General features: G+C 37.2%; 1 protein-coding gene across 1 annotated transcript; it reads left to right on the forward strand.

Annotated features, from left to right (window-relative positions):
- Window positions 1-4,783: 4,783 nt before the first annotated feature.
- Window positions 4,784-7,817, forward strand: LOC140874963 (zinc finger CCCH domain-containing protein 25). Its single transcript, XM_073278468.1, has 5 exons — window positions 4,784-4,938; window positions 5,586-5,771; window positions 5,862-5,971; window positions 6,059-6,246; window positions 7,127-7,817. The coding sequence occupies exons 2-5, from the start codon at window positions 5,599-5,601 to the stop codon at window positions 7,595-7,597; spliced, it is 942 nt and encodes a 313-aa protein (XP_073134569.1). The 5' UTR covers window positions 4,784-4,938; window positions 5,586-5,598; the 3' UTR covers window positions 7,598-7,817.
- Window positions 7,818-13,206: the final 5,389 nt, after the last annotated feature.

Consider the following 13,206-nt stretch of genomic DNA (forward strand, 5'->3'; position numbering starts at 1 on the left):
TTTCAACAAGATACTAAAGAAAAATTATTTGCTGCTAACAACTCTGAACTAAACGTTAATTCTAAAACAGAAGCGTTAATTGAAAATAATGGTGTTACTCTTAAAACTACTTTTATTCTTATTAATAACATTCATCATGCTATAATTTTAGGAACACCTTTTATTACCCTCATTACACCTTATAAAGTAAAAAATGATTCTATACATTTTAAACTTAATAATAAAAAATTAGAATTTAAGTTTCTAGAACAACCTAAAACTAGAAATCTTAATTTAATTCAAGCTTGTTCAATATATGAAAATAATATTAATATTGAAATACAAAAGAATAATTTTCAATTAGACAATATTAAAAAAGACATTTCTTTAAAAAGAATTCAAGAACAATTAAAAAATCATGAATTTCAAAATAAAATTTCAAAATTTCAAAATCTAATAGAATCAGAAATTTGTTCTGATATTCCTAATGCTTTCTGGAATAGAAAGCAACATATCGTAGATCTTCCCTATGAAATAGGTTTTGATGATAAACAAATACCCACAAAAGCCAGACCGATACAAATGAATTTTGAATTAGAAGAACATTGCAAAAAAGAAATACAAGATTTAGAAAATAAAGGATTGATTTCCAAATCTAGATCTCCGTGGAGTTGTGCTGCTTTTTATGTCAATAAAAATTCTGAAATAGAAAGAGGAACTCCAAGATTAGTAATAAATTATAAACCTTTAAATAAAGCATTAAAATGGATTAGATATCCCATCCCAAACAAAAAAGATTTATTACAAAAACTATATAAAGCAAATATATTTTCTAAATTTGATATGAAATCTGGATTTTGGCAAATTCAAATCTCTCAAAAAGATAGATATAAAACTGCTTTCACAGTTCCTTTCGGCCAATACGAATGGAATGTAATGCCCTTTGGATTAAAAAATGCTCCTTCTGAATTCCAAAGAATCATGAATGATATTTTTAATAATTATTCAAAATTCTGTATAGTTTACATAGATGATGTCTTAATATTCTCTAATAACCTAGATGAACATTTTAAACATCTAAAAACATTTTTTTTTGTTTCCAAGAAAAATGGTTTGGTTTTATCAAAAACAAAAATAAGTCTTTTTCAAACAAAAATAAGATTTTTAGGACATTATATATCTCAAGGAACTATAACTCCTATTGAAAGATCTTTAATTTTTGCAAACAAATTTCCTGATAAAATATTAGATAAAACTCAATTACAAAGATTCTTAGGAAGTTTGAATTATGTTCTAGACTTTTGCCCAAATATTAATAAAATAGCAAAACCTTTACATGATAGGTTAAAGAAAAACCCAGTACCATGGACTGAAGAACATACCGAGATTGTAAAAATCATTAAAAAACAAGTGTTAGAAATTCCTTGTTTAAACATTGCTGATCCAAATTTACCAAAGATAGTTGAAACTGATGCCTCAGATCTAGGATACGGAGGAATTTTAAAACAAAAACAAAATAATAAAGAAAGAATAGTTCAATATACATCAGCTCATTGGAATAATACTCAGAAAAATTATTCTACTATAAAAAAGGAAATTCTAAGCATTGTTTTATGTATACAAAAATTTCAGAGCGATCTTTTAAATCAAAAATTTTTATTAAGAATAGATTGTAAAAGTGCAAAAGAAGTTTTACAAAAGGACGTTCAAAATCTAGCTTCAAAACAAATTTTTGCAAGATGGCAAGCAATATTAAGCATATTTGATTTTAATATTGAATTTATTAAAGGAGATACAAATTCTTTACCTGATTTTCTTACTCGAGAATTTTTGCAAAACAGCAATGACATCCAAAAAAGATAAAAAGCCTGTCCAATCCTCTACAGATCAAGTCAAGAAAAAGACTTGGTATGAAATTGTTAAACAGGAAGAAGAAGAAGAACTAAAGGACACTGCTCAATCAAGACCACAGGTAAACAGTGATATCGAAAACAGACTTAAATTCCTGGAAAGCCTTCTGGAAAATTCGGAAGTAAAAACTGCTATAGATCAAGCTCATAAAAAAGAAACTTCTAGCAAAACCGAGGTTTCTATCAAAGATTCCTTTATTTCAAATACCGAAAATACTACAAATTCCCAGCTTGCCCTTACCCAAAGGTCTTTGAAATCCCCTTCCGAATTTTTTGAAAAACAAATGTGTCAAACAATTATACAAACTGAAAAAGGATTTCTTGAGCAAGATCCTTTTCATACTCTTCAAAATTATTTTGGAAAAGGAAGATATTATAAACCTTGGGATGAAATGAAAAATCCTGTCTATTACCAAGCAATATTAGAATCCACGGATTCAGCAATATTCAAACATTTCTTCATTGATGCAAAGCATGAAGATCCAGCTTACTCTACATGCAAAATTTTAAAAGTTATAGCACCCATTGATTGGGGTCACCATCTATCAGAAGCCATTCTTTTCACTGAAAAATATAAAGAAGCCTCGTTCTTTGATATTCCTTTTAATTATTGGGACTACCAACAAGCCTGGTACAATGCCTTTTTGATACAAAACCAAAAGCATAAGCACACATGGTTATTCTATTTTGATAACAAAACCTGTGATCTTAGACAATTCCCAAATTGGTGGAACCTTTGGTGGGAATTTTTCGGTTCAGCTTATGAGATTCTCCAACACTCAGTCCAGCATTCTTTCAAGGTTTTTAAATCCCAGTATAAACCCTCAGAAGAAGAAAAACGTTTCCAACCTCTAGCTTTATTTTGTACAAAATTCTACCTTCCATGGGTACTTTCTTGGACAGTGGAATACTCAGATGATAATGCTTCTCAAATCAGAAGAAGGTTCAGAATCAAATGGTGGGACAAGTTCAAAATTCCTCAAAGCCTTTCAACACCTAACATACAAATTTGGATTCAAAATAACAAGAAAATGAGAATTCCTATCCAAAACATCTATAAAAAACCATTACTACAGCCATTACAAAAAACATCTTTCTTCTCACAAAAATCTCAGATGGCAGCACTACTTGCATCAGCAAATACTCGTGAAGAAGTTTTAGCAGTAATGGAAAAATTTTCAGCAGGAACATCCAAAGAACCACAATCTCCAGAACATTCAATCAATCTGGACGATGAAGACGATCTTGAAGATGAAAAGATCTTTGGAAATAGTGGAGTATAAAAATTTGTATATTATGTATTTTTAATTTCCTGTAATTGTATGTAATTATTAAAAAAAAAAAAAAAAAAAAAAAAACGAAAATAATATAAAATAATATAATATAATATATTATTCCACCTCTTTACTTTGCCTATAAATAACCACTCATCACCCCATTCTAAATCACTTGAAAAAATTGGAGATACTTAAAAACACTCCAACACTTCTAAATTCCTCTCAAACCTCTCTTCCAAATTCCCTCAACCTTTCTTCAAAACCTTTTCCTTTCTTCTCTTTCTTTCTTCATCCTTGTTCTTCATAAAACCTTTTTGATCCCTTCAACCTTCTAAATAGCTTTAAAAACTTGTTTATATTATGCATCAAGTTCTTCAAGAATCTTGAAGAAAGTTGTAAATATTTGAAGATTCCAAGTGTTGTACAAATTCCAAGGTTTGTAATGAAGTTTTAATTATTATTATTCTTGTGTTATTTATATTATTTATTTAAATACCTATATAAATATATTACATGGACGGTTCTACCGCCTAAGCACTATATAAATATATTATATATCTATATATATATATTTATGTATACTTATATCTATAAATATTATATGGTCGGTTCTACCGCCTAACGAGTCCGTTAATATTCGTGGTGTTCTTTGCAAAAGTATGCTCTGCATATAATCTTTGATTATATGTATCAGAAACTGGAGGAACCATAATATTATCTGAGACGTTTAAATTCCAGCTTTTAATTTCTGCAATTTAAATTCCAGCAATATATACATATATGTATATATCAGTGGTGTTATAAAACCCACTATATTTAAATTCCAGCATTTAAATTCCGCACTATATATATATATATATAATCATTGGATTCCTTTCATTAGGAACCATTTTAAGCTTTAATATATATATTTCTAGCTTTGTGGTGTCCTTTCAAAGGAACCATTATATTATTTTATGATATATATATATTATGCTTGGATTCCTTTCATTAGGAACCATTTTAAGTTTTAATATATATTTCTAAGTTTGTGGTGTCCTTTCAAAGGAACCATCATATTATTTGTTATTTCTTTGTATTTTCCATTATTTGTTTACTTTTTAAAGTTCTTTATAATTATTTCTTTATGTTCCTTATCCCCTTAGTATCCTGTTGTGTCTTCTTGGTATATATATATCCAATTATCATTCAAAATTGCTAAATTTGGGTATTTTTATGTGAATTGAGAACACTCTAAGCCCGTGACTATTGCACTTTATCCATCTGACTTAAAAGAGTGTATTATAATTAGATGTATTAAAATGGGTTAAGTTTGTCTGATTGACCGTTCCGCCATATAAAATAAGTGGGTTGAGTGGACATTTTTTCAATTCGCCTAAAAGGTGATCCGTCCCGCCTCGCCTAAAAGGTGACCGACCCGCCCCGCCTAATGGTGGGTTGGGGTGGGTTGCGGGTTGACTTGTCAAAACCCACAAAATTATATGTAGGCCCGCTAGATTGACCCGCCTCGCTACCTAAAATATGTGGATTGGATTGCTCTTTTTTCAATCCGTCTAAAAGGAGAACCAATCGGCCTGCTCCATCTAACGGTGGGTTGTGCCGAGTCGTGGCTCAGCCGGTTCCGTTAGCCCATTTTGACGCTCAGGTTATAATATAGACACTGGCCCAACCAAGTATCAGCAAGCCTACCCGTTGCCCTAAACAAAATCCCACTGCTCGCTCACCCCACGATCATTTCTCCCTCGTGCACTCCAGCTACGTTCTTGGCGAAGGTATGACACCTTTTCCCCTTATTATTTCAATCCACGATTTCTACGATGAACCTGTTCTCTTCCCGTCAAGTACAAGATCTGCGTACTGGTTTGTTAAGCTTTCGAATTGGTGTAAATCGAGCTACGGATTCATCCAATTATCATCCAAAATTGCTAAATTTTGGTATTTTTGAAAATATATTTCAGCCCTGAGCTTATGTATCGCTCTTCATGTCAAACCGATGTGCACCACCCATATGTGTTTGCGTGCAATTAAGGAGCGTCATGTTAAAATATGTATATTATGTTTGTGTTTGACTCATGCTGAGCACGTGGTGAGGCATTTGTCTAGTGAAGATTTTAGTGTTGTTATTTGGTTGAACAGTGGAAACCATATAAAGCTCTCCTTAGGTTTAGTTGATCTAACATTTTCTGGATTTACCTTTATTTCTAGCAATCTTTGATAGAGAATTTTACAGGAAAATAAATTAAAGAAAATTATTTCTTTGCACGGCTAATAACATTTTCAGTGAAGTGTTTAATTGAGATGGGACATACATATACGAGCTTCTGTAGTTGTGAATGAAATTTTTTAGTTTCTGCCTTGGATTGGTTGTCTGAAATTTATTTAAAAGATGACAGATACTGATTATATATCTTTTTGTTAGAAAAATATCATCAATGAACCCTTTGACTTTGGTGAAACGAATTCAGAACATCAACCAGAAAGAAGCAACTCTTGGCATCTCTGAAGAGGCATCTTGGCATGCTAAATATAAAGACTCTGCTTATGTTTATGCTGGTGGCCTCCCATTTGATCTAACTGAAGGGGATCTCCTTGCCGTCTTTGCACAGTGTGTTTTACTTCTTTGCTTTCTATCTTTAAAGTATTTCTACATGATTGCTGCCAAGAAACGGTTTACATTGTTATTTTTATAATGTAGGTATGGGGAGATTGTCGATGTTAACTTAGTCAGAGACAAAGGCACTGGAAAATCCAAAGGGTTTGCTTTTCTTGCGTATGAGGATCAAAGAAGTACAACTCTTGCTGTAGGTCTGTTTCTTTGCGGAGTGAATCTGTTTTAATATTAGGAATAACATCTTTTATCACCCTCTTGTTGATATTTTTGGTCATTTATAGATAATCTAAATGGAGCTCAAATTTTGGGTCGAACAGTGAGAGTTGATCATGTGACTAAATACAAAAAACTTGAGGAAGAGGATGAGGAAACCAGGCAGCAGAAGCGGAATGAACGAGGTGTGTGCCGTGCTTTTCAGAAAGGAGAATGCAATTATGGAGATAGCTGTAAATTCTCTCATGATGAGCAAGTGAGTTTGAAGAATTTCTGGAATATTTGATTTCCTCTCCATGTATTACATGCACTGGAGTTCACGGCGAAAAAAAAATAGTTGCTTCAGTTTATCTTTTATGTTTTCAATGCCTTCTTTTTATATAAACGCATTTTCTTAAGTTTATCCTCCACTTATTTATGGCATTTTTTTTATTCTCTCGAGTCATGACTGGAAATGTCCACTGTTTAAATACACCAACTGGCTGTAATTTAATCTATTTACTTGGTGAGTAGTGACATGGTTGCTGTTATATTTCTAGAAAGTTACTAAACTTGCATTTCCTACTACGTCCAATAGCATAGATAACTGAGGGGACATAGGTTGGATTTTAATGAGTTAACACGTGAATAAACAAGCTGGATTGAATGATATTGCTAGAAAGCTCGTTGAAGGTACTCGAGAGTTCCAAATGTTCGTCACTGTGCATCTGTTGCATATTCAAATTTGGGTGCTTACTCTATTCTCTGCCTCTATGATGAAAATAGTTTTGTATTTTTTCTTCGCATCCTTGAGTTGATGCACACCTCCTGCTGTTTGATTGGTTATTTTGTTTTGTATTGTATTGCATTGTTTGCTTGCCTGAAGCCAAGGCAGATCCCAACAGTCTCCCTGTTTCTCCAATATATCAGGTTGTCCTCGAGTAAATTCTGGTTGACCTCTGCGTGAAAAGTGTCGTGTTGCGAAATTTAGAAGTTCCTTATCTTATGATGGGGATGGATATTTTCTTTGTTTTTTTTTTTCAGTAGATGTATGTTTTAGCAGTATGGTCTCCCGTGATATCTTATGCATTTAAAGTTGTGCTGGGTTCAGAGTCTTATTATGTTTTAATAACTTCTTTTTCATTTAAATAATTCAGCGAGCTGCAAATACCGGCTGGGGTGCTGAGGAGGATAGACCTTCAAAGTGGGGTCACGACAAGTTTGAGGGTTCCAGAAAGGGTGGCAGATCCGCCCCTTGGGGAGAAGGGCACATAAATAACAAAGATTTGCTCAAATCTCGACCAAAGAGCCATGATACAGACCGAGAAAGGTCTTACAAAGGCACTGGAACAAATGCAAAAGATGTTGAAAGAAGATCCGCTGATGAACGGAGAGAGAATGAAACAAGACACAATAATGAACGCCACGACCTAATTAGCCATAAAAAGCATATGTCCAGGGAAGAACACAACGATAGAAATGATGAGAGATCCAAGAAATACGAGTCTGAATCCTATTGCAGAGAAGAGCGCAATGGCATGGAAGGGGACAAAAGGTCGGTTCGTGATAGAGATGTAAATCGCCATCGTCATAGGAGGGATGAGGAGGAACCTAGATCTCATCGTTGAAGAAAATATGTTACTGTATTATGGGCTTCAGTTCTAAGTCCTGGATTTCATGTTCTTAGGATTGTTTTTTCTCTTAGGCTGTGTTTAGTACGTGTGATGGGATAATATACGGAAAAAAAATCCGAGGCATAAGTAATTTTTATGCAAGGATATTTATTAGTTGAGATTAAATGATTTTTTGTTTGGTTGGTTTTTAATGTTAGCATAATATTATGATCAATTTGTATTTTTCTAAATTTTGGTTATATTGGCCCTTCCGCCTTCGTGGTAAATGCTCTCACTGAGATCACCTTCCTTTTTCCACTTTCCCCTTTCGTGTCCTTTTTCCACTTCCCCTTTCGTGTGCAAATTTCCTTTTCTGGCAATTGCGTATCTTACAATCTTTACTTTTTATCTTCTCAATATTTGGTTTTCTCATCGGAGGTTTTCTCCGACACGGTGGCTTTGGCCATGAATTCTCTACTGGGGCAATGGAAATCTTTATCTATCACGGTTGATGAAGGAGAGGTTCTTTCTAAATGATTTGGTGGAGAAAGGAAGACAACTTGTCCCTTTGGGTCTTGTTGATTGACAAATAAACTGATAAACAGAAAAACTTTTAGTGAAGCTCTCAAATGAATGTGGCAACTTGTCCCTTTGCGTCTTGTTGATTGACAAATAAACTAATCCTTTGGGTCTTGTTGATTGACAAATAAACTGATAAACAGAAAAACCTTTAGTGAAGCTCTCAAACGAATGTGGCGGCTTGATCAGGATCTGGATTTTCGGATAATAGCGGCAAATACCTTCTTTTTTCTGATTCACTAATGTTGAGGATGTGGATAGAATTCTGGATATGGAACCTTGGTCTTATAACAGATCTCTTCTATTGCTAAAGAAGTTTGGGATTTAGTATGGGAGATGCTGGTACTTTCCATTCTATACAGGTTTGGATCAGGGTATTTAATAGGCCCCTAGCAGGTATGACATCTGATGTTGGCATGATGTTGGGAGATATGTTGGCTGGTTGTCAACGTTGAAGCTGATGAGCAGGGTTTTGGGCCCATACATGCGTTTAAGGGTGATCATAGATATTTCCTAACCTCTCAGAAGGGTGGCACGAGTTGCTCTGGGCTCTGTTTCTAACCCGGTGGTGGTGTATCTATGATACGAACGGCTCTCCGATTACTGCTATTATTGTGGTATCCTTGGTCATATAGCCACTGAGTGTCTTCATAAATCTTGTCTATTGGGCACTGATTATATGGCGTACCCTTATGGACCTTGGTTGAGAGGAGAAACGGAAATTTCGACCAATATAAGTACCATGTTGTTGGGAGTCGGTGTTGATCAAGTCATCAAACTTCTTCGCCTCCTCTGGCTGATACCAATAAAACATCTCACACAGATATGATAAATGTATCGGATCAGGTGACAGGGGTAAACGTTGGTGTAACGCCCGAAAAATTCTCTATGTAAACCCGCATGCATAACTAGGGGATTTAATGATTTTAAAATTTTAGAATAAGGGGTTAAATGATTTTGAGGTGCTATTATGCGAAGTAAGTGATTTATTTGCATGTTTTTAATGTTATTACGATATTTAACCCGCTATTATGTAATTTATGAATTTATTTAATAAAGTTATTTTGCGATCACGTAGACGGGATCGTGGACGAACAAGCTAGAAACTTTTTTATCCAAAATTTTTACGAGAGATTTTTAAAGGTCAGAAATTATTTATTTTGAGATTTTATTTGCAAAAAATAAGAGTTTCACATATATGTATATATATAAGCACGATTTTCATCAAAGTAAGCCATTTTAAGGGCCTTTATCCCACTTTTAAATTTAGGGTCATATTTTTTACGAAAATTACATGTTTATATCAGATTATTTTGTGGGTTTAGATGAGTCTAAATTGTTTCAATTAGATAGTAAGCCCAGCCCAACTTTCATACAAACTTATACCAAGGTTTTGAGCCCATATCAACCTCCATTCTCACGTTTCATCTCTTAGCCGCCAACCACCAGATTCAGCAGCCTTCTCCCTTCACTGTACACAGACTTCAAGATCACTTTGAAGAAAAACAAAGGATTTGAAGACCCGCTCGTCCCGGATAACGTTCTACGCTACAATATAGAAGTTCGAGTGTAAATAACGCAAAGACACGTCTCGAATCCATTCTTGGCCACCATTTAAATCATATACACTGATTTTTACTATGAATGATTTGTTAATGCATGTGTTTTCAGAATTTAAGGATATTATTCATGATTCATGCATATAACCATGTTTTTTATGCATAAGGCTCATGTTGACGAGTTTTCTGACCACGGCTTAATCGGGACTGCTGCACCTTTGTTAGGGGTCTGATCTAGGGACCTTAGGGTCGGTTTTGGTTGGGTGGTTCAGGGCTGGAAATGGCTGGAACCATACAAGAATTGCCTATGACAGCATCTAGGCCAGAGGTGGCCGAAGCTGGGTGGTAGAAGGCTGAAGGTGGGGGATGCTCACGTGAGAAGAGATTAATGGGCTAGGTACTATTTTTTATCTTTAGGTTTTATGTAGTAACCCGTATCCAGAATTAACGATTAATGAATGATTAATAGAACGATCATGTTAGATTAAATGAAACATGATTAAGGAAGTTCCAGATGGGTTAACAAGGTTCGGAAATGGATTCAGAACGTTTGATAATGGTTAGAGGGTTGTCGAGTTCGGAGGCTCCGATGTCGAAGTTCGGACGGCCCGAAGAGGGTTCGGACGCTCCGATCATTCTGCCGACAGACGTCATGGATGACCTCATTTTGCTGACATAAGCAATGACGCATTATCGAGTTTGGACGACCCAAAGTCAAGATCAAACGGTCCGATCGCGTTCGGACGCTCCGAAGCGTGGTTTGGACGGCCCGAACTCCGTCTATAAATAGGAGGGCCGAGATTCATTTTCAGTCGCACCATTCACCTCTCTTCTCTCGATTTCTTAGTCTTCCAGCTTAGATCTAGGGCATTCTAGGCGTCCCGTTCGGAATCAGGAAGTGACATAGCGATCCAGGCGTCGTAGAGGAGCTGTGGCCTAGTTTCGAGGCAAGTGACAGCAAAGGGCTGACGACGGACGCAGGTATAGCTTTTGCTTCCTAAAAATATTTAGGAGTATGCAATAGTTTAGTTAAGGCTTTTAGAGCACTATAATGATATTAGTATCATTTGGAATTGTAGTGCGGATTATAGGCGTAGACCTAGAGCTGGTAGAGCTCGCCTAGCATTTGAGGTACGAAAGTACTGTTCGAGATATCCTGACTGAGTATACATGTATTATGTGACTGCATGATTTATATGACATGATTTTATGCTGCATACATTTGCATCTTGAGTTATCACCTTTGAGATGTCTGTTAGTAGGGTTCTACCCTATCCTGTTAGTGGATGGACTTCCATCGATTTGGGTCCGGCGTATCCACTAGTATTTCGGTATGTGAGCCACCTCCTGAAGCGACGGCACAACGTGCTACATAACAGGGCCCGGTCTGTCTCTGTATCTGATTCTTGACATCTAGTCAGTAGGCGGTTCACTTGCATTCATGTATACTCATACTCTCGTGTTGAGCGTTTTATGCTCACATCTCGTACTCTGTGTTTCTGGACACCCTATTCCATGGGGAAGGTTTGCGATTGGACAAGGCGGGTGGATCCAAGAGGGGCTAGGCAGTGGTTGGCCAGCCGGAGCTTCGTCTAGGTTTTTATTCTGTTGTATTTGGATTGATACAGCTCTCGATTTGGTTGTATAAATTATTTGGGTATTTGCAGATTCCTTTCCGTGGGATTGTATTAGTGTTTATGGTTTCCGCAGTTTAATTTTGATTATTGTTTAATGAATTTAATTGCATGCCTAAGTTCTATTTAGTAGGTGATATTGGTAAGGGTCACTACATTTATGATATCAGAGCATGCATAGTATTCTTGGGATTTAGATTCTGCATAAGATAACCGCGAGGTAATTTTGTAGATGGCAGACCGCGATGATCAGAGCAGCCATGGCAGTATAGGTGGACGTTGGGGCGATGCGGACCGGGAGCGTCGTTGGGAACGCCATCATCATCGCCATGATGATCAGCGTTTCAGTGTGCGCGATTCTTCTCTATGGTTCCTAAGCCCTTGGTTGGAGGCGAGTCTCCGGAGGATGCGAAGAACTGGTTAGACCGCATGGAGACTACTTTTCGGACATTCCACTGTATTGAGGAGCAGAAGATGGAGACACTTGGTTAACTTCTGGATGAGCGAGCCCGTAGGTGGTGGAGGTTTACTTCTACACCCTTTGTTGCGGCGAGAGGAGTGGCCACCTGGGCCGAGTTCCGCACAGCTTTCCAGAAGCTGTATTTTCCTCCTGCACTCCGTCAGACGAAGGCAGGTGAGTTATTGAGTCTGCGTCAGGGTGCCATGTCTATTGAGGAGTATCAGCAGAAGTTCTTTCATCTGTTGTCCTATTGCCCCGAGATCGCTGATAGTTCTGAGATGAAGTACAATCTATGACCGTGTGGCGGTTGGTGATGACATGACCTACGAGGGTTTGGTGAGCCGTTGCCACCAGGCGGAGGATAACATCCGGCGGAACAGGTCTTTTTCTCAGTCTAGGCCTGCGAGTTCTTTGGGTCCCCGTGCTCAGTCTTTCAAGAAGTCTGGATCTACTTCTTCTTCCTCTAGTTCCGCTGGTGTTGTTCGTTTTGGAAAGAAGGACAAGTGCGACCATTGCGGGAAGAACCATCCGTCAGACAAGTGCCGTAGAGCTTTTGGAGCCTGTTTTCGTTGTGGAGAGGTGGGTCATCTCCGAAGGGATTGTCCACTATCTGGGGGAGGCGGTTTTGGCTGTGGTTCAGGAACTGGTTCTTAGGCTACTGTTCAGCAGAGGTCGCAGGGACAGTCTGCTGGGAGTTCTCATTTGAGGCCGCGGGCTTTTGGCCAGGTGTTTGCTTTAAGGCACGACCAGGCAGTGGAGGAGAATGAAAAGGTCATCGCAGGTACATTTCTGTTATATGGTTTACCTTCTCTTGTACTTATTGACACTGGTGCACTTCATTCCTTCATTTTTGCACGTTTTGTTAAGAGGCATAAGTTACCATACATTGCACTAGACGTAGTAGTTTCTGTTTCTACACCGACAGGTCAATCTGCTTTGGCTAAGCGTCTAGTGATGGTTTGCCCTTTAGAGTTCGAAGGGAACATTCTGATAGCGAATCTCATGGTTCTTGCGATGGATGACTTCGATTGTATTCTGGGGATAGACATGTTGACTATCTATCGAGATTCAGTGGACTGCTATCAGAAATAAGTACGTTTTCATCCGAATGGGAGTGATAGCTGGTTTTTCTATGGTGAGGGAGCGCGACCCCCGATGCTACTGGTATCAGCTTTGAGAGCCTGTCGAGCTCTAGAGTCGGGCGGGGAAGGTTACCTCATCTATGCAGTTGACTTGTCCACTGAGAGTGTTGGGATAGAGAGTATTCTGATTGTGGATGAATTCCCAGATGTATTTCCTGATGAGATTCCGGGTTTTCCTCCTGGTAGGGAAGTCGAGTTTGGCATAGAGTTGATGTCGGGTACTTCGCCGATTTCTCGAGCATCGTATCGT

This window comes from Henckelia pumila, chromosome 1, assembly GCF_033568475.1.
Source record: "Henckelia pumila isolate YLH828 chromosome 1, ASM3356847v2, whole genome shotgun sequence".
NCBI lineage: Eukaryota > Viridiplantae > Streptophyta > Magnoliopsida > Lamiales > Gesneriaceae > Henckelia > Henckelia pumila.

Excerpts from the sequence above, each read along its gene's own strand:
- LOC140874963 (XM_073278468.1), top strand. The coding sequence starts at position 5,599 with ATGAACCCTTTGACTTTGGTGAAACGAATTCAGAACATCAACCAGAAA. Across the intron at positions 5,772-5,861 it reads CTCCTTGCCGTCTTTGCACA|GTATGGGGAGATTGTCGATG; the intron begins GTGTGTTTTACT and ends TTTATAATGTAG. Across the intron at positions 5,972-6,058 it reads AAGTACAACTCTTGCTGTAG|ATAATCTAAATGGAGCTCAA; the intron begins GTCTGTTTCTTT and ends GGTCATTTATAG.